Raw genomic sequence first — 24,470 nt, 5'->3', positions numbered from 1 at the left:
TCTAATTCAGTAAGAAACAACATTATAAATAGTTAAATTAATTTATTGAACCCTTCATGTAAAAGATAATATCCTAGCTTTCCAACCAGCAAGAAGAGCAATAATTTTACTAAGCAAATACTGAAAATCTAAAATAGTAAGCCTTTTACAAGATATAGGCAAAACTAAATATTTTAAAGAATTTTGAAAAATAGGAATTTCCAAAATATGACTAATATTTTCAACAATAGAACACACTTTTGAAAAAAATGATGATGTCTTTTTCTTGATTAACCTTTAAACCAAAAACCTTATAAAAATTATCAAGAATACCCTTTAACATTTCATTATTAGAAAAAAGAAGCTTTACAAAAAAAAAAAAAAAAAATCATATCATCCACATATAATGAATGAGAGATAGAATATGCACTAGAATTAATGCCCTCAAAATTAATAATTTGAGACTTTTCATCTAGAAGATTAGATAAAGCATCCATAATAATGCAGAAAAGATAAGGAGAAATATGACAACCTTGATGAAGACCAAAATATGAACTAAAGAATCTATTAAGAGAAGCATTAAGCAAAATAGAGAAGAAAGTATCATCAATGCATCCTTTAATCCAAGATATAAAGTCTTGAGGAAAACCTCCTTAAGCCATTCTATTAAAGAGAAAATATCTAGAAACATTGTCAAATACTTTGTGAATATCCAATTTTGAGCAAAAATATTTACCTTTACTCAAGCAATTAAAATCTCTTAATAATTCAACAGCAAGAATAATATTATTACTGGAATTTTTTTTTAATAAAAGATATAACATCCTTTATTCTAATGGCCAAAATCTTATCAACCATTTAATAAAAAAATATTATATAAAGAGATAGGTCTAAAATTAGTAATTTGTGTATTAGCATGCGTAGGAATAAGAGTAATAGCTGTGGCTTTAGGTGCCCTTCATAAATAATATGCTTTAAAGAAATGAAAAATAGTATTACAAAAACTAGATCAAATAATATCCCAAGCTTTCTTAAAGAATTCAAAAGTAAAATCGTTAAGACCATGGGAGAAGAAGAAGGTCTAAAGAAAACAACTTTTTTAATTTTCTCAATAGTAAATGGCACAACCAGAAAAGCCAAAATAACATCAAGTTTTTTCTTTCCAACTAGAATGACAAAAGAAGAAGAGAAAACTAGCTTACCGACTTAGGAGAATTAAAGAAATTCTTAAAATGATTCACGAAAGCCTCAAAAATCCCTTTAGACTCAGAAATAATACAACTAGAAGAATAAATGATATTAATTTTATTCTTGTTTTGTCTATGCTGAATTTTTGAATAAAGAAAACTCAAGTCCTCCTCATCATTAGAAATCCATTTAGCTTTAGCTCTTTGAACAATCCAAGAAGAACATGAAGACATATTAAAATTGAGCAACCCATTAACATTCTTAAGAGCCATATTAAGATCATGATCTAACATATTAGCTTGAATATTCATTAATAACTCTTTCTGATGCTTTTGAAGATATGCAATTTTGTTAGAAACCATCTTAGAAGAGGCCCAATTTTGATTTTTAATCAAACTTTTAAGAGAATGCAATTTACCACAAAAATTATTAACATAATTACTAATAGGAGCTTTAGTAAAGGAATCTATAAGTAAATCCCAAAATTTCAGCCTTTTGCACCAATAATTCTTAAAAAGAAATATCTTTTTATAAGAATCTATACTTTTATTGCACACTATAAGAGGAGAATGATCAGAGCACAAAGAATTACCTGCACGATAAAAAGAATAAGGTAAAATATTCAACCAATGATAGCTAACCAAAATCATATCTAATTTAATATGAACAGTAGAATTCATTTGTTGATTATATCAAGTGAAAAAATGCCCAACTAAAGAAAAATCATGAAGACTAGTATTAAAATAATGTTATGAAAATTCCACAACTTAGTATTAGGGATAAAATTTCCTCCAGATTTTCTCATTAGCAAATATACGACAATTAAAATCCTCCTAAATAAGTCATGGGGAAGAAATATTATTAGTCAAATTAAGGAGATCTTGCCAAAGAGAAATTCTATCAACCACAGAATTCGCAGCATAACCACGATTATAAAAATAGAAGAAGAAGAAGAATCTAAAATAATTGAACCATGTATAAATTGATTAGAAGAAATAATACAATTAAAATCAATACGAGAAACATCCCATTTCAACCAAATTCTACAAGGATAAGAGTAAGAAAAATTAAGACAACTGCCTTCTTCTTGAAGGCGAATCCTATGTTTAGCATCAAATCAAGGATTCTTAATTGATTCAATTTAATCTTAGCTTCAAGAATATAAAAAGCTTAACATAAAATTTATTAATAATTTTCGTGCAAGCAGTAACTCTATCCAAATGGTGAAAATCTCTAACATTATAGGAAACAATATTAGGCATTAATATTAATATTTATAAGAAGAATTTGCTGCATTTTTGGCATTTTTTGATCTAGTTGGCTTACCGGAAGCTAAAAAAACCTTTATAGTAGGTTGAACTTTAGCAATATCATTCAAGTATTCAGTGTCATTATTTTGGATATTTAAATTAGAATCATCAACTTTAGCAGTCTGTGATTCTACTAATTGTTCCTCCAACCCTTGCAAAACCTAAAACTTATTTACCATTTAGCATCCTTAGATATAACATCATTAATAGGAATATTTGAAACTGAATTAGTATTATCTAATAAATCATAAGAAGGATCTTTTGAAAGAGAATTGAGATTTAACAAAACTTCTTTCAATATAGAAGAATAACATCTAATTTATCCAAAATAATATTATCAGGAATAGAAATTGCATCTTTTATATTAATATTCTTAGAAGATAAAATAATATATATAGAATATATCACATCCGTTGAATTCAAAGATTGCAAATTAGAATTCGATTGAAGAACCAAATCTGAACGAACCTGAATATTGGAATTATTCAGAGCACGTTGATGAAATGGAGATTTAGGAGGTTTAGAAGATTTAAAAGGATGAGAAAATAGCTTCCAAAATTTTCTAGTCTTACTTCTCCCACTATCAGTTACCAGAATAACATTCTCTTTATCTTTTTGTTCCAGAGGTTTAAAAGGGCAAAGAGATAGGATGGACGAAAGGAACACACTCAGAACAAGGAGATGGCTTCCAATCATAAATAATTTTTTTAAAAAATATGTTACCTGCCACAGAAACTTTAGTTTCCTCAGGAAGAGGGGAATCTTTATTAATAAGAACACAAACCCTAGCAAAAGTAAGCCTGATTTGATCTACCGTTACGACATCCACAAATATAGGAATTCCAACTAACTTGCAATCTTTGAAATACCTTATGGAATCCAACAAACTAGTGGTAAATCAAGAATCTTAATCTAGAGAGGAATAGAAGAAAACTCCTCTCGTTAGGTCAAAACAAAAGCGACCAAAGCTGGATTATTAGTGGTTTTCCAAAAAGGAACCATGGTCCTCCAGATCAAACCAAGTCATAATTCTCAGGATATGAAAATTTTATCAAGAAAAAGCATTCACTTAAAGCAAGGAGTTTAAGTACCTTTCAGCTTCCAGATTTTAAGCATTATCGAACGTAATGCTTCAAAATAAGGTTGCTTACCCAAAGAGTAACCAACTAGAGTCAATATCCATTTTTCAGAAGCAAACACAACATCTTCCTCAGAGAAATGAGCAATATTAGCCAAAGAGGTAACCAAAAAAATTAAAAAAAAGGATTGGAGGAAGATTGACGGAAAGTCAATATCCCATTCCAAGATTTCTTGCCATTCGAAGAGAACCCAAATAAGAAATCCAGGGCCTTAGCCAATGACAACAGAAGAAAATCATTCGAAAGAGAAGTCGAAGAGAAAAAACCTACTAGAGTTTTCCAGAAACCCTAAACTCTATCACACACATTATGCTGAATATGAACTATTTTAGACTAAGAAAATTACACTTGAAATTACTTGCGGGAAAAAATTCTAAATTCATAATTTCTACAATATTGGGCCACAATGTCCTGGCCGGCCAAATTCTCACAATCACAAAGAAGGCCAACGCATAGGCCATTTTTGGACATTTGCCGGCCCAAAAACAACCATAAAAACTAATGGCCGTCGAAAAGGCAAAAACCACGGTTCCATCGCGGAAATCTCTAGAAAAGGAGGACCGGCCCGGCCGTCGTGGTACTCTCGTAATTAAGATCATTTATAAGGGCATCTACCCTGCCCACAACCACCTCACGAGATCATTTACCGCTATCGACGTCTCGATTCACGCCCGACGTCGCCAATGACGTGGTTCCTCTCCTATCTACGCCATCTACCGCAATCCGTGGGACCCACTTAGATTATCTCCAGCTAATAATCTATTGCCACGACTGTGGAGTACATTAGATTAATTGGCTCCGCGGTAATAGTAAACTCAAAACTGCTGACCAAGAAACCCGGCGGTTTTTGAATTCCCGGTGCTGACCTTCTGGACGAACCTGAAGAGACCAAATAGCCAAAGCGGAGCCCTAGGTCGCCACAGAGCCTCCTATATAAAGAGGTTCCGAACGCCTGTCTGTCTTCGACCATTTCTTCTGCGCCTCTCTTCTATCTGTTGTTCTCAATTAATTTCCTCTCTCGTTGTGCTCGTATTGATTGCCATGGGTAAGACCTCCTTTTAGATATTTTCAGTTTGATCTGATTGTCTTTTGCTGGATCTTGCTCGCTGATTTGGTGTTTTTTCTTCCTATGGTTGTTCGATGGCAGCAACTGGAAAGATCAAGATCGGAATAAACGGTAGGATTCTTTTGGTTCATGTATGGATTGGAGGTTTTTTATGTATGGAGGAGTTGGGATTGCTGATCATTGGAATCTGTTGGTTTTTTGTAGGTTTTGGAAGGATTGGAAGGCTTGTAGCCAGGGTTGCGCTTTTGAGTGAAGATGTGGAGCTGGTGGCTGTCAACGATCCGTTCATCACCACTGAATACATGGTAAGATTTTTTTGGATATGTAGATCTAGTAATTTGATGGTTTGTGCATTGCGATTTATGCATCTGCCGTATTTTTTTCTTGATCGGTTGTGATTTCTGGTCTTTCTGATTGTGTATGATGAACTCTCGGTTGGTTGGACTGTCGTCAGTTTACATCCATGGTGGGATGGTCGTGAAAGGGCTAAAGTATGTAGGCATTTTTTACTACGTTAGATTGAAGGATGACTAGGTATTTTAAAACTTAAGTAGGTGTTGGGTTTAAGGTGTCTTCTGCTTTCAGCGTTGTTAAATATTTATTCACTTGATGTGATCATACTAGTTTAAAGAATCTTGTTGTGTTCTTTTCCTTTGCTCGCTCTTGTGGCTTATTTTAGTTGGAAAAAAATTTCTTAGTCGGATGATCTGACCGAGACTATCTTTCTTTTACGAATGTTCATGCGCTTATGGGCTATTTTGGCTTCAAGTAGGATTTAGTAAATCTTTTTAGAGGATTAAACCAGTAACCTGTTTGGTCTGGCAACTGTAGGTCTTTTGTTTCAGGATTGAAGATTTGTGAGGGGGAGGGATCCTTAAATCTGTGAAATCCTTTGAAAGCTGGAATTTAACGAATCCTGGATTTAACAATTTTATTATCCAAAAACGGTGCTGAAATGGTATTTATCAAAATTGCAGGATGAAAAATTACCTAATTTTGCTTTGGCAGGATTTCAAATTAAATCTTTCTTGAATTTGATGCCAAACAGCCCCCTTGCATTCCTTAATGTTTCGTGTGGGTTTGGGAAAACTCAGGAATTTTTTATACCCAAATGAAAGGATTTTCTGGTTCCAAGATGTTAATTGTTATCTAATGAGGTCGCTTGATTCCAGCTAGCATCTAGATGTCACTTGTTTAGGGCATAAATCTCATTTATTATAATTTTACAACCAAGGTTGGCTTACTTTGCAAACTGCATGCAGACATACATGTTCAAGTATGATACTGTGCACGGGCAATGGAAACATCATGAAATAAGCGTGAAGGACTCCAAGACCCTTCTCTTTGGAGATAAACCTGTTACAGTCTTTGGCGTCAGGTAGGTGAATCTTCCGGAAAATTGGTTTAATATTTATCATATTGTGAATCCCCTTATGTTAGATATCTCTCCTTGAGCACTGATTGAATTTGCATATGAAGGAACCCTGAGGAGATCCCATGGGGTGAGGCTGGCGCTGACTATGTTGTGGAGTCCACTGGTGTCTTTACCGACAAGGACAAAGCAGCTGCTCACCTGAAGGTATTGCTTGAGTTTATTTCTTGAATTCCTAACCGCAGTTTTTTTTTTGTGTGTAAATATAAAAGAAGATTTGAATGCATTTTGTTCACATGAAAATACAATTCTTTGGAGGGAGACAGATTGCTTAAAAGGAGGGGTCGTTGTACCCTAAATCTTAAGTAGGAAAAACTTGATAGTTTATTGGGACTCGATGAAATAATTACTGTTTCCTTCTTCATTAAAGAACTTTTCATTTTCTTCATGTAATAACAGGGCGGTGCCAAGAAGGTTATCATCTCTGCACCAAGCAAAGATGCTCCAATGTTTGTTGTTGGTGTTAATGAGCATGAGTATAAAGCTGATATCGATATTGTTTCCAATGCTAGCTGCACAACCAATTGTTTGGCTCCCCTTGCAAAGGTATATATCTATAATAAGCTTCCTTGGAGCTCTTTTGTTTTTTTGTGGCTATCTTTAATTTGTTTTTGTGTTTTGTGACAGGTCATTCATGACAGGTTTGGCATTATTGAGGCCTTGATGACTACCGTGCATGCAATCACTGGTCTGTTAATGAATTTTCTAATACTTGATTTATTTCATGGTTTCGTGTTTTATTTGCGTTAACTTTGAAGATTATTTTGATACTTAGCCACTCAGAAGACTGTTGATGGTCCATCAAGCAAGGACTGGAGGGGTGGAAGAGCTGCTAGCTTCAATATCATTCCTAGCAGCACTGGAGCTGCCAAGGCAGGGCATGCTTTATATTTAAAGAATTTTTATTTTATAAAATTCAATTTTATACCTTCAGCTTCCATGAGAAGAATTATTCGTTTGGACCGTTTTGTTGTAGCTGCTGTTAGATGGTATGAATTATTATGTATATCTAAATTCTAACTATCAGTTCTTTTGTTAAATGAACAGGCTGTTGGGAAGGTTCTCCCTGCGTTGAATGGGAAATTGACTGGTATGGCCTTCCGTGTACCGACTGTGGATGTTTCAGTTGTTGATCTTACCGTGAGGATTGAGAAGGCGGCCACCTATGAGGACATTAAGGCTGCTATAAAGTAAGTAAATAATCTCATATTCCTTGCATCTATACAAGGAATATACTCGTTTGATCTATAGCTTTTTGATGCAGTTAACTCATCATCTAAATTCTAACGCTAGTACGTATTATTTTGTTTTTCAGGGAAGAATCCGAGGGAAAGCTTAAAGGTATCATTGGCTACGTTGATGAGGATCTTGTGTCAACTGATTTCTTGGGTGACAGCAGGTATATCTATTTGTTAAGTTCTTATGAATGTTTCATGTTTCCAATTTTGTTATGATTATATTTATCTTTATGTGGTGTTCTAAATATAGGTCGAGCATCTTTGATGCCAAGGCTGGAATTGCTTTGAATGATAATTTTGTGAAGATCGTGGCTTGGTATGACAACGAATGGGGCTACAGGTAATTCCCAAACTTTTCTTCCTTTGATTAAATTGATGTTATTAGTTCATTTTGAATGGGGCTGGAATTGCACTGCATTCTTTCTTTAATCAATTAAACAGCCTATAAGTTTGATTTTACCAAATCTTAGTTTTTTACTTTGTTCTGCATGATTTTTTTTTATTGCAGCAACCGGGTTGTTGATCTTATCCGCCACATTGCCAGCAAGAAGTAGATTAACGAAAAGTCCGGCGACTCCCCTCACTACTACCGCATTATAATTTGGCGTTCCTTTGTATCGTTTGATGTGTTTTTGTGAGAATAAATCTTGAGGTTAAGAACCGAGGGACATCGTAGTTTCTTTTTTCTCGTAATGATCTGGGCAATGAGATGCCTGCCTGTATTTTGTTTGAGGTTTTGATAAGAGACCCTCTGCTATTTGTGCAGCATTTTATTCCTGTCTGTTTGTGTTTGCACTTCTTATTATTTGATAACGAAGTTTTATGTTATTTCTAGTTATTTTTAAATACAAATTTTCCCACTGGATTGTTATTTCTGATGGGGGTAGGGATATATGTGGCTGCCCGTTCGTCTTTGGAAAAGATTTTTCTTTTGTATATAAAGAAGAGTGCTGTTCCAATCAACTTTTTTAAAAGCAAGAAATCATATTATATATTGAAAGAAAGATAGGTTGTTTGTCGGCTTGCAAAATGAGAGTTTTGGCGGTATTAAGGATATTTGCCCTATTAGTTTCCAATTTGCATGGTTCGGAATGTTTCTACCTATTTTTTAAATCACAAAATCTGGTGGTATCTATTCTGGAGAGATTTTGTCCACTTAAGTTGTGATAGAATCTCGTCGTTTAATGAGGCTGTATTTAACTTGATCATTGCTGAAGTCAGCTATTTTGAACTCAAGCTTTTTAGTGAGGCTGACACAAATTTTTTCAGCTTTGTTTGATTAATTCCATTTTGCATGGTTCAGAATGTTTCTTCCAATATTTTAAATCACTAAATCTGGTGGGTATCTAATTCTGGACAAATTATGTCCACTTAAGTTGTGATAAAATCTCGTCGTTTAATGAGGTCGCATTTAACTTGATCATTGATGAAGTCAGGTTTTTTGAACTTCTGTTTTTTAGGGAGGCAAAAACGGTTTTATTTAATTGTGTTCGATTTGTTAGGATAAAATGAAATTTTGTTTTATATGAATATATGTATTTATTATTTTTCTGTTTTAGCCGGTAGATTAAAATTCTATGATTATTACACTATCAAATTCAGAATCTTTCACTCGTTATCGAAATGGAGAAATTATGTGGCCGCAGAATATTATCATAATGTGTCATGTAATAATTTTATTGGTATCTAGTATACAGGTTCAGTTACCGTGACTTTAGTTAATTATCCTTCGAATCTAGAGCTGAATCTGGCCTAATTTTTCTTATCAAAATGAGGCTGTTCATTTCATGCACGGTTTCTCTTCAAGCCGTCTCTACTGTGCGAATCGTGCCTTTGCTTCTTTGTCTATACAATAATAGCGTGCCAGAGTTGAGATTTACTGCTTCCTTGGTTTTAATTTGGTTGGCGATTAATAGGTGTTAAATGTTTTTGTGAAGAAATATTTCGCTAGTTTTTTCCTAGGATCTTTTATTCTTTCCTTTAAAGTTTTTATAGATAAATTCTTTTCTTAATCCTATATGAGTTAAAGACTTCAAATTTTAGTTTGTTTTCAATCCTCTTGTTAGCCTATATGCCTAAGTGATTGGCTAAGATGCTTTTTAAAAGGCATGCTTAATAAGTTCACAATTTAATTTTTATTTGGGTAAGTGTTGATAACATGGGATCACTAAAACAAACAGTATTTCCGGGTTTAGGATTAAGGAAGTATGTGAAAGCTTGCTGAGCCAACAGCAGCTTGGTGTTGATGAAACAAAAAGCTTGATAGTAAAAATGCAACAAATGCATAATCCAAATATACAGATCAAACAACAGCCGGATTTTCCATCTATAGATAAGTAAAGAATGAGCTAATAATAATAATAATACTTAGATATATAAAGAGTTTCAATTCCTCAGGCTATCTGAAAATTAAAATTTGTATAGCTGGTATTGAAAAAATCACCTATCATTTGGTATCAGTGAAATCTGCATCAATGACAGATCCACCATCGGCGCCATTGGCATTAGGGGAAGGACCTGTTTCACCAGCGTCTGCTCCAGGTGTGCTTGGCTGGTTATAAAGAGACTGGCCTAACTGCATAACCTCTTGGTTCAAGGCAGCCATGGCATCCTTCATGCCTTGGGTCGATTCACTGGATATGGCATTTTTCAGTTCCCCAAGCTTTGACTCCACCTTCTCTTTTACAGAAGCAGGAACCTTGTCACCCAGATCTTTCAATTGCTTTTCAGTCTGGTAGACTACAGATCCTGCTTGATTTTTGGTGTCTATTGCATCCCTCTTCTCCTTGTCCTCCTCTGCAAATTTGTCAGCTTCCTTTACCATTCTGTCAACCTACCATTCCAAATTAAATTAATACGAAATGATTTCTGTTGCAAGCAAAAATAATGTAGCTGTTGCTTGCAATGTTCTGGAAACACATTTATGCTTTGGAAATTTGGATTTAAGGGGGGGATTGTCCAACCATAAAAGTAACAACTTATTCAACAAACAAATTTTAGCCTCTATTTTGTTTAAACGTTCAACTAATTTGTATTATTTTTAAGCCATATTAAATTTCAAAATTATAATTTTGTAAGTCACTATTATAGATACCAAATATTCCTCCCATCTTCCACCTTACATACATGTAACGAGCCAAAAATCATAGTTCACCTATTCTACCACCAACCTCTCCACCCACCTATCACGCCACCTCCCTACTCTTTAAGTTCTTGCTTGAAAGCATTTGGATTTCATCAAATAATAATCAATTGATTGAAATCAATAGATGTCTAGCAATAATCAAAGATGATTTTCGAATAACAAGATGCTATCAGAATAAGAAGATTGAAATATAAATCCTGCATGAAAAGAAATGAGAGGAATTTAAAAAAAAAAAAACTATGACCGAAATAACAACAACAACAACATCAAACTTGTCCCACAATTTGGGGTCGGCTACATGAGTCCTTTTACGCCATTGTGTCCGGTTAAAAGTCAAATTTTCATTTAAATCTAATAAAGAAATATCATTTCTAATATTTTCTAACCAAGTCTATTTAGGTCTACCTCTACCTTTCTTAGCATAAGTCGAATATAATACCTCAACTTTCCTAACCGGGTCATCGGAAAGCCTCCGTTTAATACGACCAAACCATCCAAAGACGACTCTCTCTAATCTTATCTTCCACTGGAGCTACTCCAACCTTTTCACGTATATATGCTCATTTTGTATCCTATCTCTAAGGGTCAAGCCACTCATCCACCTAATCTCTGCCACACTTAACTTAGTACTATGCTTCTCTTTTAATGGCCAACACTCGGCACCATAAAGCATTGCAGGTCTAACCACTGAAATAAAATGAAAATAAATTTAAAGGCCTTAGCTGAATTCCCCCTAAAGACTCCACTAAACCAATCTCAGGATTTCAAGATAAAATCTACGAATTAAGCTAAAACATGAAAAATCCCTATCAACTTATTTGCTGTTATGAAATGAGATCTTCAACGAGAATCATAGGAACATTTGGAAAAATAGCAAAAGCATGAATCATCAATTACCTCATCACTTGGTAAGGTGCTAGCCCCAGTAATTGTGATGTCCTGCTTCTTCCCAGACCCCTTATCCACTGCAGCCACAGACAAAATTCCATTGGCATCAATGTCAAATTTAACTTCAATCTGTGGAACTCCTCGTGGAGCTGGCGGAATTCCATCTAAGCGGAAGCTTCCCAGGGATTTGTTATCCCTCACAAATTCTCTTTCTCCCTGAAGAACATTTATTTCAACACTCGTCTGTCCATCACCTGCTGTGGAAAACACTTCTGATTTTGATGTTGGCAACGTTGTGTTTCTAGGGATGATCTTTGTCATCACTCCGCCCAAAGTCTCCAAGCCCAGGGAGAGTGGGCATACATCTAAAAGAACAATATCACTGACGTCTCCAGCCAAAACTCCAGCCTGCAATTGGTAAAAGAAATTACATTCAAGTTTGTTTCGGACAGCTTTCTTTCTGCTTCTTAAAGTTGTTTTCTAGTAAAAAAATTTTAAGTTTTATACTAGAAAGCTGCTTTAAAAGCAATAAGAAAGCTGTGCCAAACAAAGACTAAAGTACATCCAAGAAGGATATGAAATTAAGATGGATGACTTGATACGTTGAAAAACCTTTCCAATAACTGGGTAATCTATATGCTCTTATGTTTTGTTTAATTGATATGGTAGTTCATGACATGAACTTCGTAGGAATTCATATTACACAAACATCATAAATTCTGCTGGGATCATAATGATCTCATTTACAAAAACATTTCTTAAAATTGCACATAGAAAATTTATATGTGCACAGAATAGATTGCAACTTCGGAAAAGTAACACAAAATCAATCCAAAAATGGTAGAATGATTCTTGTAAGGAATAAAACATCCTTATCTATAGAAGTGGCCGATTAGCCAATTCTTTTATTTTTCTATGATGTATGTAATTTTGCAAGATCTTTTTAGGTTTTTCGACCTTTTAAAATTCTTTACATGTAGCTGTTCTTTGTTAAATGTGTCCTTGTGGAAAATGGCGTAGGTGGAGGATTTTGATGCATAGTGAAGGCACAATTTAAGCATCTAGAAGTACCACAATTTAAGCATTATATGGTGAGTCACAGCTTAGTAAAAAACATGTGGTGGGCATTCAATTAAAAAATTTTCATAACTCCATTACTATTTTTCCTTAAGGATTCAACGATAAAGACACTTTAAAAACTTAAAAGGAAAGTTTCTGAGCTCCACAATGAAGTCTTACAGAAGCATGCCTCATTATAAGTTGGTCCTTTAAAGAGGTTCAAAAGGTTAAAACATTCCACTACTCCTTTTCATAAGCGAAGTGTCAATGTATCCTATACTCCGACCAACAAGGGAAAGAAAACTCTGACAAAACCAGCCCAACCAATACCATAACACAACTTGTTGAAGAAACGCTCCCTATAAGAGCTTCTAAATAAGACCAACTCTAATAAGAAAGAACATTCAAAAGATCTTTGTAGGTATTCTAATTAAATTTAGTATATGGTTAAAAGAAAATCAACAGAAAGGTGGTGATTGTATCCACTTGGGTAATATACTTCATTTTGAATGCAAAGCAAATACAATCGTCATCAACATGAGTCAAATACTTCAGTTGAATGCAAATCAATAACAATAGATGCACATCTATTTTGAATCAAGTCAATTCTAAAGTCTTCATCTTGGGAGAAGAGCTTGTCAAAAAGAAGTATCACATCACCAAATTCTGCCAAGGTACCCACATAAATGCTTTTCCAGGATGGGCCAATAGCTCAGTTAAATTCCCATCTGACGGACACAAATATGGGAAGAAATACATGTATGGGAGAAGAAGAAAAGGAAATTTGGTTGTCAATGTTATTAGATGTGTATGAATTATTAATTCATTCCTTAGAATTCAGATAAGATGTCAGATTATTATTTGACACAATAGTCAGACTAAATCATTAACCTAAGAGGCAATCTTAGCAGTTACTATCAATGGAGTATAAGAGTCCATATTTTCCGTTCAATCAAATAAAAATATTAAATTTACTTCCAAACAACATCAGATAACTAAAAAACACAGCATTTACTTTGCTCTGCATCCTTAGAACACATGCATTCTAAGTACCCAACCAGATAGCCCCAAAATGTTTTTCAAGTTCAAATCATACAAATCAAACCACATTGCATATTTGAATTGTTTCACGTGGCAAGTTGTCTTAGCAGCAGCAGAAGATAATAGTCAAAATTAACTTGTAGCTTCTTCCAAATTAGAGTAAATAAGAACCTAAGATATTTATATACACATGCAAGAAAAAAAAATGCCAAATTTCCCGTTAAAGGCATGAAACAGTAGCTAGAGGCATCGACAACCATTTTAAAGCTTTCATTAAAATCAAGATCTCAAATTTCCCTTCATCATACCATGCTTTAGGTCAATGAGAACCACATAATTCTTGAGCCTTCATGAACCCTAAGAAACCTAATCATGGTTTTAGTGATCGCGTATCTTAGTATAATTTGCTCATCTTTTATAAATGTTAGAACATAAAAAAATTGAAAAAAAAGGACTCAGTAACATGAAGTCAGTTTAGTATTTGGGCTAGAAGGCTGAAAAACTTTCAAAAAACTAACTAGTCTCCAAGCTTGTTTTTTTTTAGTTTTCTTAGAAACCACGTAAAAGGCTGGTGGTGGATGAGACGAAACAAGGCTCAAGTCTACATTCTGCAAATTAACTGCACACATCAGATACAGTTACATATATAAGGTTGCTGTATGTGTGCGTGAGGTGCTTCTAGTGTGTAAATGATCTACACTATCAGAAACCTGTTAAAATCTACTTTTGCTAGGTTTCTATATGTGATTAACATATAAACAAAAGGTTTCTGTTAGAGGTATGAAATCTTAATCAGATAATTGGATTTACAAGATTCAACTAAGATTTTTTTTTTCTTTCTATTTTTGCCTGCTTATAGCCATTAACACTTGTGCACTACCTTTTATATAATCATATATACAATGAGACCACTGGGGTAGCCAGGTTCATCTTTGTGGACCCCATGGGGCCCACATTATGGTGAACTCAATTTTGATTATCACAAACCTACATTGTTTATTTGATCTAAATATAACTATCCAAAATGAAGCTATCTAAACAAATTATAAATGTGAAGCTGCTCTAGATTTATGAAAATTTTCTTTAACTTTATACGTTAAAAAATGTTTGATTCAAGTTAAGCACTCAAGCTCCTAATTATCATTTATATATTCTTTTAATTATGCTAAAACATTTTGAATCAAACATTTAAGTGGTTAAGTGGTTAAGTGGATACATAAAGCACAAGTTTTAAAAGTTAAAAGATTCCCCAGTAAGTTTATGGCTCATCATAAAGTGCTAGCGCCAAATCCACGATAATAGAGAAATTATGAGATTTTTTTAACAAAATAGCGACTCTCTGCAAAAGTTTAATGATAGGAAATACTTGAGTTCGCAAGTAACTCTAGAGGGAAATTCTTGAGTTCTCAAGCAACCCTAACAAGAATTCGTGAAAACAGCGAAAAAAAAAAAACTTCAATATCTCCAATGAAACAGTCAAAAAATAGTAGATTATATTATAGGAATAAAATCAAAGGCAAGAACAAGCAAAGATGCAATTGATCCTCAATTCGAGAGGAGGATTGTTCTCTCCCAATCTCTAGACGATGAATCTAGAGCTCAAAGCCACCAAAATAAAACAATAATCATGCATGCCCTAATCCTAGCTTCTCCTATTCTTTAAATACAATTCTTACTAATAAAAAGCTTCCTAACATAAACCAAATTCAAAATTACTTCCTTAAGCATTAGCCACCCCATTTCCTCTTGCTTGGGTGGAACCTTAAGGAGGCGGCTTAACCCGCCTCGTATAAAACTGAACCGGCCCCTCCTGGGCTGGTTTGGTTGGTTCAATTCTAGGGAGAACCGTAACAATACCTCCCTCCCAAAGAACCACATGTCCTCAAGGTGAAAATTGGGAAATTGATGTTTCATCCTCTCATATGGTTCCCATGTGGCATCGTAGTCCGAAAGGCTTTTCCACTTGATCAACACTTCTTTAGCTCCATCCTCCCTCTGGCGAACCCTCATCAATTCTAAGGGTTTCAAAATCACCTCTAACTCCTCCGTGAGTATCATCAGTAACTCTGAGCTGGCTGCATAATTCTCCAATTGCCTTCTCAATTGGGATACATGAAAAATAGGGTGTATAGTTGCCGTTGGTGGTAGCTTCAAGCAATATGCAACTGCTCCGATATTCTCCAAGAACTCATATGGCCCGAAGTATCTTGGGGCAAGTTTTTCATTTCTCCTGTTAGCGACTGTTGTTTGCCTATACGGTTTGAGCTTCAAAAACACCCTCTCCCCAACCTCAAACTGGATGTCTCTTCTATGCCCGTCAACCTGTTTCTTCATGATTTGTTGAGCTCTCAGCAGATGTCTTTTTAATTCTTCCAACACTATGCCCCTTTCTTCTAAGTACTCTTCTACTGATGAAACTGGAGTGTTGCTCTGTCCGAAGTGCACTAAGTGAGGTGAGGAGGGTCCCGTTCGTACAACAACTTGAAGGGTGTCATCTGCGACGTCGACCGTTCATACAACACCTTGAAGGGTGTCATATGCTACGCCGAATGATAGGTGTTGTACCAATACTCCGCCCAAGATAACCATTGGCCCATAGCTTGGGTGTCTCGACACAAAACATCGGAGGTAGGTCTCCAAGCTTATGTTGACCACTTCTATTTGACCATTCGTCTGTGGGCGGTAGGCAGTGCTTCTCTTTAGAATTGTCCCCTATAATTTGAACAAATCTTTCCAGAAATGGCTGAGGAGCACCTTTTCTCTGTCTGATACTATCTCCTCTGGTACCTCATGCAATCTGACCACCTCTCTGATGAAAGCTGATGTCACTATTAATTCAGTGTATGGATGTCATAAAGGAATGAAATGAGTATATTTACTCAATGTGTCCACAACCACCATAATCACTGTGAATCCTTCTGAACGGGGCAGCCCATCTATGAAGTCCATGGATACATCTTCTCATAACCGCCCTGGTAAAGCCAACGGCTGTAGTAGTCCTCCTGACAACATAGTCAAGTACTTGTTTCTCTCGCATATCTCACACCTGGCCACCATCTCCTTTATATCTTTATGCATCCCCTTCCAGTACAACTCTGAGGTTAGCCTCATATATGTCTTCTGCATCGCTGAATGGCCCCCCATAGCGCTCCCATGGAATTCCTGGAGTAAGAATGGAATGTGGACTGAGGTCCGGAGTATCACAAACCTCCCTTGATACAACAATCGCTCCCCCTCCACTAAATACCCCGGATGACTACTCCATTCCCTCAGTAAATCAGCCCTGATCTTCCCCAACTCCTCATCCATGGCACTCTCCCCCTTGATGGCCTCCCAATCTAACATCAATGGAATCGATACTGCCATCATCTCCAGCTCTCCCATGCACTAGAACAAGGCATCTGCAACTTTGTTCTCCACTCATATGTATTGGATTTCAAAATCATACCCAAATAATTTGGACATCCACCTCTGATGTACCTCTATCACCATCCACTGCTCCAATAACTATTTCAAGCTCTGCTGGTCTGTCCCAACAATGAAGTGTCTTCCTAGAAGGTATACGATGGCCATCAACTCCAGCTCATATACTAATTTCAGCCCTGGCTCTCGCAGTCAACACCTGGCTGAAATAGGCAATCGTTCGGCGACTCTGCATCAGTACTACTCCCACTTTAGCTAACAGAGGGCTTTGTGCCCTATCAATCATATATTCTTGATTCATATCTCAAGGATTTGATACCACTAAGGAGTAGAGTGGCTCTAGCCATAATCGATATTTTGTAGTGCCATTTGGCGGAAAAACCACTCGGTTCAGAGGGCCCCGGTCATAACTGTTTATCCTGCGGTGCCATTTGACGGCAAAATCGCCGGTCAGAGTACACGTACCACGTCCTTACTAACATGAGATTGTTTGAGAATAGATCATAGTGATATTTTCGACTAGGCATTAGCTCCATATGAGTTGAAGTAAATTTTAATTTGTCCACCCCGACAAATTGTTGCGGATGTTGAATAGATTTTACTTTAAGTGTTTGATGGATGATTTTTCAATTTTAAATATCTTTGAGATTTTCGATAGAGGATCGAGTTTCATAAGCTTTATGACCTTGTGAGTGAATTCTCTTAATTATAGGCCTTGAAGGCCTAATATAAATGTATAAAATAAATATCCCGGTCGACTTCGCAACCGCATATTTATTTAATGGTTTGAGCCGTGTCTACTCCTACCTACCCATATAGAAGGATCGGGCTCGAACTTGAATTCACTTGTTAACCCGCGCAGCATCCCTAGACGTCACGTGTACCAAAAACACGCTCGTCGGGGCCCATGCGGGTGTATGATTGTATTTGCCCATTTTTGTGTACCTATGTGTATACAAAGTACAGTGCATGTGCAGGGGAAAATTTTGGACATTTGACGAATCTTCTACGGTGGCTCGTAGGAACTCGTATTTGTCGTAGCCCTTTTGTATTTAACTGTTTCGTACATGTAGATTATCATGCACTAATTGCTTTATCTAAGTGGATTGAAGTGCACTAACGAATCTTGTGTTATTGCTTGTAGATAATTATATGCACCACAGACAGGACGCCCTTGTTTGTGGCCGAGTTGCTTTACATACAAATCTTCTAGCGCCGGCCACAGACATTTGTATTTGTTGTATTATTCTACACTTTGTTTGTGGTTGGCATACTGGTATACAATGAATTTTTTATGATAGCTCGTAGGAGACAATCTTTTTCAGTGATTTGGCGTGATGTGCATACTATAATTAGGGGGCGTATAACCCGTGACATATAAGAGTGCGCTATTTTGTTTCTTTTTGAAGATATATGTTCACGGAATGTACGAGCTGCCAAACTTTAATAGCTGGCATGCACGCTATTTAGAGCACCCGTGACTTGCAATGTGACAGACGGTTCCCACTTTATTATGAAGCATTTGATCAGAATAATTACTGAGGCTGTGCGGGGATTCCTACGTGTTTACAATGAACACAAAAGCATTTTGTAGGAAAGATTTTTTTTTTTTTTACTTTTTTACTTTTACTTTTACTTCCCATTTTTAAGATAACTACCAACCATATTTAGATATATTTACGCTCGTATTTTACCTATTAGTGAATATTCGAGCAATCCAAAGCTGGAACCTCGAAATGACATCTTAAGATACTAAGCTGGTGGGCCCATAGGCATACCTTCCCTATCTTGTAACAAGGGTCCTAGGCTAGTAGGGCCCACAGGTGTACCTTCCCTGTCTTGTAACAAGGGGATCTTAGGCTGGTGGGACCCATGAATAATTCAAATTCAATGTTATAAATAGGAGGGGATTTCAATTCATTTCTTCCCATCTCATTTCTATAAGGAGATTTTGTAGCGGACTCAGGTGTGCAAGTCATGAGTTAGAAGGAAGAGATTTGTTTTCTATCTGCCTGTGAACGACTAGTTTCTATACAAGTTCAGTATAAGTCATGTTGCGTATGATATGAATTCATTTCATTTTTAATTTTTTAGTGTCGGGATCTCAGGGTGCTGTGTGTTTTATATTTTGTTGACTTAGAATTTTATGTGTATTTTATTTTTTTTTTTTAAATCTTCCAAGTCATGGGTTCTGTTAAAAATTTCGGCAATACTCCAGCGTCGTCCCTACATAGGGGGCTGCATCGGAAGTGTAAAGCCTTCCCGCATGCCAAGAAAGACAGTCACGGTAGGTGCCAGGTGACACCACGGCCGCAATCTTGTTCCCCGCTCGCTAACAAAAGCGGTCATGGGGACTTCAAGTACCTGTTTAAAGCACAACATTTTTCCCGCCTAAAAATAGTAACAGGTACTTAATTAATCAATTCTTTTACAAATAACAAATTTTCTAGCTCGCTAATAAAAGTGATCACGGGTACTTATATTTCATGCATACGAATTTTCCTGTTCGCTAATATGAGCGGTCATGGGTAATTATGTTTCCTCGCTCGCTAACAAAAATGATCACGAGTACTTATTTCATATATAGAAATTTAAAATGTTAGTGTCGAACTTTTACCTTGAGTGTGCAGTGATCGAGGCGACGAAAGTGGGAAACCTGCGATGCACAATTTAATTTTTTTTTTAAATTATTTGTGCAATAAAATTAATTACACGTATGCTCTTTAAAAAAAAGTTAGAGAGAGATGAGCTCTCTTTCTAGAGAGAGAAAGAGAGGGAAATTTTTTTTGTAGAAATGACGTAGGAAAATGAGTGATAATTTAGAAAGAGAAAATCTCTCTCTCCAATTTTTTAGAGAGAAAGAGAGAGGGAGCTCTCTTTCTAGAGAGGAAAAAAAAAGATTTTTGGTGGAAAGGGTGTAGGAGGCGTAGGAAAATGATGGGTGATAATTTAGAGAGAGAAAATCTCTCTCCAATTTTAGAGAAAGAGAGAGAGCTCTGTTTTTAAATGGAGAAAAATGGAAAAAAAAAAAGATTTTTGGTGGAAAGGGCATAGGAGGCGCAGGAAAATGAGGGGTGATAATTTAGATAGAGAAAATCCCTCTCTCCAATTTTAGAGAGAGAAAAAGAGAGGGAGCTCTCTTTCTAGAGAGAAAAAGAGAGGGAAAGAGAGGAAAAAAGAGGGGAAAGGGGTTTATGATGTGTAGGATGATAGTGGTGGGTTTAAAGATAGAAAATCCCTCTCTCCAATTTTAGAGAGAAAGAGAGGGAGAAATTTTTTTTCTCACTAGGAAGAGAGATGAGGTGAAATGTTGGTGAGGGGAGATGTTTATAGTGGAGAGAATGACATTTATAAAGAAATTTCTCTTTATTTCTATAGAGAGAAAATTTTCTCTCTTTAGACTAGAGAGAAAAAGTTGAGGATGATGGGGCTTTTTGATTGGGAGGGTGTAGAAGGTGTGGAGTGTTTTTTGTGAAGAGAGGTTGGTGATTTTGTAAGTGGATGTAGAGAAATTAAAAAAAATAGGGTTAGGATTTTTGTAGGTTTGGAGAGAAAAATGGTGTAGGAAGAAGATGAAGATGAAGGAGAAAGAGATGAAGAATGAGAGGAAGGAAAAATGGAGGGAAATGAAAGAAAATAATAGGAGAGGAAGAGAGAAGTAAAAAAATGAAGAAAAAGGAGGGAAGAAGGAGAATGAGAAGAAGAATGGAGGAAGAAGAAGAAGAAGAAAGGAATGGAGATTTTACTTTGGACCTTGGAGGAATAGGGTGGTCGAACACCTTGGGGAGCTTGGAGAGGAGAGGGAGCTGAAGGGGGCGGCTCTCTTGCGTGGAAATGGCATGAGATGAGGGAGTGGGAGGTTGGTATGAGTGTTATGAGGGATGTTAGGGGTAGTTTAGGTATTTTTTGAGTTTTTATTTAAAGAAAAATTCCTTTTTTTTTATTTAAAAAGCTCTCTTTCTCTCATTATTTCTATTTTTTTTAAATTATATTGCACAAAATAAAAATAAAATTTTAATCTTACATCGAATTGGTCGCCGCGTCGCCGCTTGCACACATCGTCGTCTCGCTTCGCGTGCCCAAAATTTAAATTTTCACCGATCGGCAACCCCCATCAATATGGGTATCGATCTTAGCTATTTCCGTTGCTCCGGAAGCATCGGCGCTGTCCATTTCGCGAAAGGAGGTTATCTCGGCGATTTTGGATTTTTGGTCGACACACGTTGGGTGTTTTTTTTTTGCAATTTCGAGCTTTTTCATTTCCAAAATCCACCTTGCGCGGTCGACTTGATCCAAACACTAGTATAGAGGTAAACAAATGCTCCCCAACAAATATGGTGCGCGCCTAAAGCGGATCATGTTTGTTGTAAAATGTTGACATTGCGGATCTTCAAAAACTTTTCTTTTTTTTTGGATGTCAATGCAAGATAATGACGAAATATATAAAGTATTTTTATGCTTCGTTCCTTTAGAGAAAAATTTGTTGGGGGCATTTGTTGACCTCCAAAAAAAAGATTAAAATTTTTTTGAGAACCGTAGTGTCAACATTTTACAACAAACATGGTCCGCTTTAGGCGCACACCATATTTGTTGGGGGGCATTTGTTGACCTCTCTACTAGTGTCGTGATCAAGTCGACCGCACAAGGTGAATTTAGGAAGCGAAAAAGCTCAAAATTACGAAAAAAAATAAAACTCACACGACACGTGTCGACTGAAAACCCAAAATCATTGAGATGACTTTCGTTCGCGAAACAGATAGCGCCAATGCGTTAGGAGCAACGGAAACAGACAAGATCGACACCCATATTAATGGGGGTTGCTGGTCGGCAAAAATTTAAATTTTGGGCGCGCAAATCGAGACGACTACGCGTGCAACTAACGACACGGCGAATAACTCGATGTAAGATTAAAATTTTTATTTTTATTTTGTGCAATATAATTAAAAAAAATAGAAAGAGAGGGAGAGAGAGAGCTTTTTAAATAAAAAAAAAAGAATTTTTCTTTAAATAAAAACTAAAAAAATACTTAAACTACCCTTAATATCTCTCATAACACTCATCCCAACCGCCCACTCTCTCATCTCACGCCATTTCCACGCAAGAGAGCCGCTCCCTTCGGCTCCCTCTCCTCTCCAAGCTCTCCAAGGTGGCCGGCCACCCTTTTCCTTCAAGGTCTAAGGTAAAATCTCCATTCCTTTCTTCTTCTTTTTCTTCCTATATTCTTCTTCTCATTCTCCTTCTTCCCTCCTCCATTTTCTTACTTCTCTCTTCCTCTCCCATTATTTCCTTTCATTTTCCTCCATTTTTCTTTCCTCTCCTTCTTCTTCTCTTTCTCCTTCATCTTCATCTTTTTCTTACTCCATTTTTCTCTCCAAACCTACAAAAACCCTAACCCTTTTTTTTATTTCTCCACATCCACTCACCAAACCATCAACCTCTCTCTTCACAAAAACACTCCTACACACCTACACCCTCCCAATCAAAAAACCCCATTATCCTCAACTCTCTCTAACCTAGAGAGAAAATTCTCTCTAGAAAGAAAGATAAATTTCTTTATAAATGTCATCCTCTCCACTCTAAAAATCTCTGCTCACTGCCATTTCACCTAATCTCTCTTCCTAATAAGAAAAAAAAATTCCTCCCTCTTTCTCTCTAAAATTGGAGAGAGATGAATTTTCTCTCTAAACCCCATCACTATCCTCCTACACATCATAAACCTCTTTCCCCTCATTTTTCCACTCTTTCCTTTCTTTCTCTCTCTAGAAAGAGCTCCCTCTCTCTCTCTAAATTATCACCCCTCATTTTCCTACGCCTCCAACGCCCTTTCCACAAAAAATCTTTTTTCCCTCTTTCTCTCTCTAGAAAGAGAGCTCCCTCTCTCTTTCTCTCTCTAAAATTGGAGAGAGAGATTTTCTTTTTAAATTATCACCCCATCATTTTCCTACGCCACCTACGCCCTTTCCACCAAAAATTTTTTCCCTCTTTCTCTCTAGAAAGAGAGCTCATATTTATATTGCTCTCTAACTTTAAAAAAGAGAGCATGCGTGTAATTAATTTTATTGCACAAATAATTTAAAAAAAAAATTAAATTGTGCATCGCAGGTTTCCCACTGTTGCCGTCATTCGTCGTCGCTGCCTCGATCACTGCATACCCAAGGTAAAAGTCTGACACAAGCATTTTAAATTTTTATGCATGAAATAAGTACTCGAGACCACTTTTATTAGCGAGCGATGAAACTTAAGTACTCGTGACCGCTCTTTATAACGAGCTGGGAAATTCGTATGCATGAAATATAAGTATCCGTGACCGCTATTATTAGCGAACGGGAAAATTTGTTATTTATAAAAGAATTGATTAATTAAGAACCCGTCACTACTTTTAGGCTAGAAAAATGTTGTTCTTTAAATATGTACTTGAAGACCCCGTGACCACTTTTGTTAGCGAGCGGGAAACGAGACTGCGGCCGCGGTGTCACTTGACACCTACCGTGACTGCCTTTCTTGGCAGGTGGGAATACTTTACACCTCCGATGCAGCCCCTACGCAGCGACGACGCTGGAGTACTGCCGAAATTTTCAATAGAACTCATGACTTAGAAGATTTTAAAAATATATATATAATCCACCTAAAATTCTAAGTCAACAAAAAATAAAACACACGATACCCTAAAATCTCGACACTTAAAAATCAAAAGATGAAAGGAATTCATATCATACGCAATATGAGTTACACTGAACTTGTAGGGAAACTAGTTCACTAGCGGATAGAAATCAAATCTCTTCCTCTTAACTCATGACTTGCACCCCTAAGTCCCCTATAAAGGCTCCATACAGAAATGGAATGGGAAGAAATGAATTAAAACCCCCTCCTATTTATAACATTGAATTTAAATTATTCGCGGGCCCCATCATCCGAAGATCATCTTGCTACAAGACAAGAAAGGTACATCTACGGGCCCTACCAGCTTAGAATCTTAAGATGTCATTTCGAGATTTCAGCTTTGAATTCCTCGAGTATTCATCAGCAGGTGAAATACGAGCGTAAATACATCTAAATACGGCTGGTAGTTATCTTAAAAAGAGGAAAGTAAAAGTAAAAGTAAAAAAAGTAAAAAAAATATATATATTTCCTACAAAATGCTTTTGTGTTCATTGTAAACACGTAGGAATCCCCGCACAGTCTAGCTAATTATTATGATCAAATGTTTCATAATAAAGTGGGAACCGTCCGTCACATTACAAGTCACGGGTACTCTAAATAATGTGCACACCAGCTATTAAAGTGCACGCCAGCCCTTAGGCCCAGCCCAGATCTTAAATTCAATCCTAACCTAGTGCAATGCATGCTAGTCCCACCGGGCGTGCCATTTTTTGTTGGTGGAATTTTGAAAACAGATTTTGAAAAATATTAGTTTTCTTTGGGAATCTTAAAATTGAAGATTAATTCTAATTCTAAAGTCGAATCAACTCGGTAGAAAAAGTATATTACCCCGAAGGACGAAAATAAAATTTCATAACGGTGTTCAGACTTAGAATTATGAAATTCATCTTGAATATCATGAC

General features: G+C 36.3%; 2 protein-coding genes across 3 annotated transcripts in view; one reads left to right on the top strand and one right to left on the bottom strand.

Moving 5' to 3' along the window:
* The first annotated feature begins 4,529 nt into the window (after positions 1 to 4,529).
* On the top strand, positions 4,530 to 8,198 carry LOC110109552 (glyceraldehyde-3-phosphate dehydrogenase 2, cytosolic). 2 transcript variants are annotated; one of them, XM_020840662.2, is made up of 12 exons: positions 4,530 to 4,661; positions 4,764 to 4,793; positions 4,887 to 4,987; positions 5,945 to 6,060; positions 6,162 to 6,261; positions 6,514 to 6,660; positions 6,742 to 6,802; positions 6,890 to 6,987; positions 7,162 to 7,304; positions 7,430 to 7,513; positions 7,603 to 7,692; positions 7,861 to 8,198. In XM_020840662.2, the coding sequence occupies exons 1-12, from the start codon at positions 4,658 to 4,660 to the stop codon at positions 7,904 to 7,906; spliced, it is 1,020 nt and encodes a 339-aa protein (XP_020696321.1). In that variant the 5' UTR covers positions 4,530 to 4,657; the 3' UTR covers positions 7,907 to 8,198. The 2 variants fall into 2 exon arrangements, with proteins under 2 accessions (XP_020696321.1, XP_020696320.1); XM_020840661.2 differs by lacking the exon at positions 4,530 to 4,661 and having other exon boundaries at positions 4,757 to 4,793.
* Positions 8,199 to 9,648: 1,450 nt separating this feature from the next.
* Positions 9,649 to 24,470, bottom strand: part of LOC110109555 (stromal 70 kDa heat shock-related protein, chloroplastic) — a 33,784-nt gene continuing 18,962 nt past the window's right edge. Inside the window, exons 7-8 of the mRNA XM_020840667.2 lie at positions 11,395 to 11,793; positions 9,649 to 10,185 (exon numbers count right to left, since the gene is read on the bottom strand). Of these exons, the coding sequence (XP_020696326.1) occupies positions 9,799 to 10,185; positions 11,395 to 11,793 (786 nt within the window). The 3' untranslated portion in view covers positions 9,649 to 9,798. The remainder of the gene's footprint in view (positions 10,186 to 11,394; positions 11,794 to 24,470) is intronic.

The sequence above is a fragment of the Dendrobium catenatum genome, unplaced genomic scaffold (assembly GCF_001605985.2).
Source record: "Dendrobium catenatum unplaced genomic scaffold, ASM160598v2 original_scaffold_97798, whole genome shotgun sequence".
NCBI classification, from domain to species: domain Eukaryota; kingdom Viridiplantae; phylum Streptophyta; class Magnoliopsida; order Asparagales; family Orchidaceae; genus Dendrobium; species Dendrobium catenatum.
This window is presented reverse-complemented; position numbering and strand designations above follow the sequence as displayed.

What these genes read in the sequence shown, in the direction of transcription:
- LOC110109552 (XM_020840661.2), top strand. Translation starts at nt 4,757, where the DNA reads ATGGCAGCAACTGGAAAGATCAAGATCGGAATAAACG. An exon ending in GATTTCTTGGGTGACAGCAG is followed by an intron (nt 7,514 to 7,602) that starts GTATATCTATTT and finishes TTCTAAATATAG; the next exon opens with GTCGAGCATCTTTGATGCCA. An exon ending in GACAACGAATGGGGCTACAG is followed by an intron (nt 7,693 to 7,860) that starts GTAATTCCCAAA and finishes TTTTTATTGCAG; the next exon opens with CAACCGGGTTGTTGATCTTA.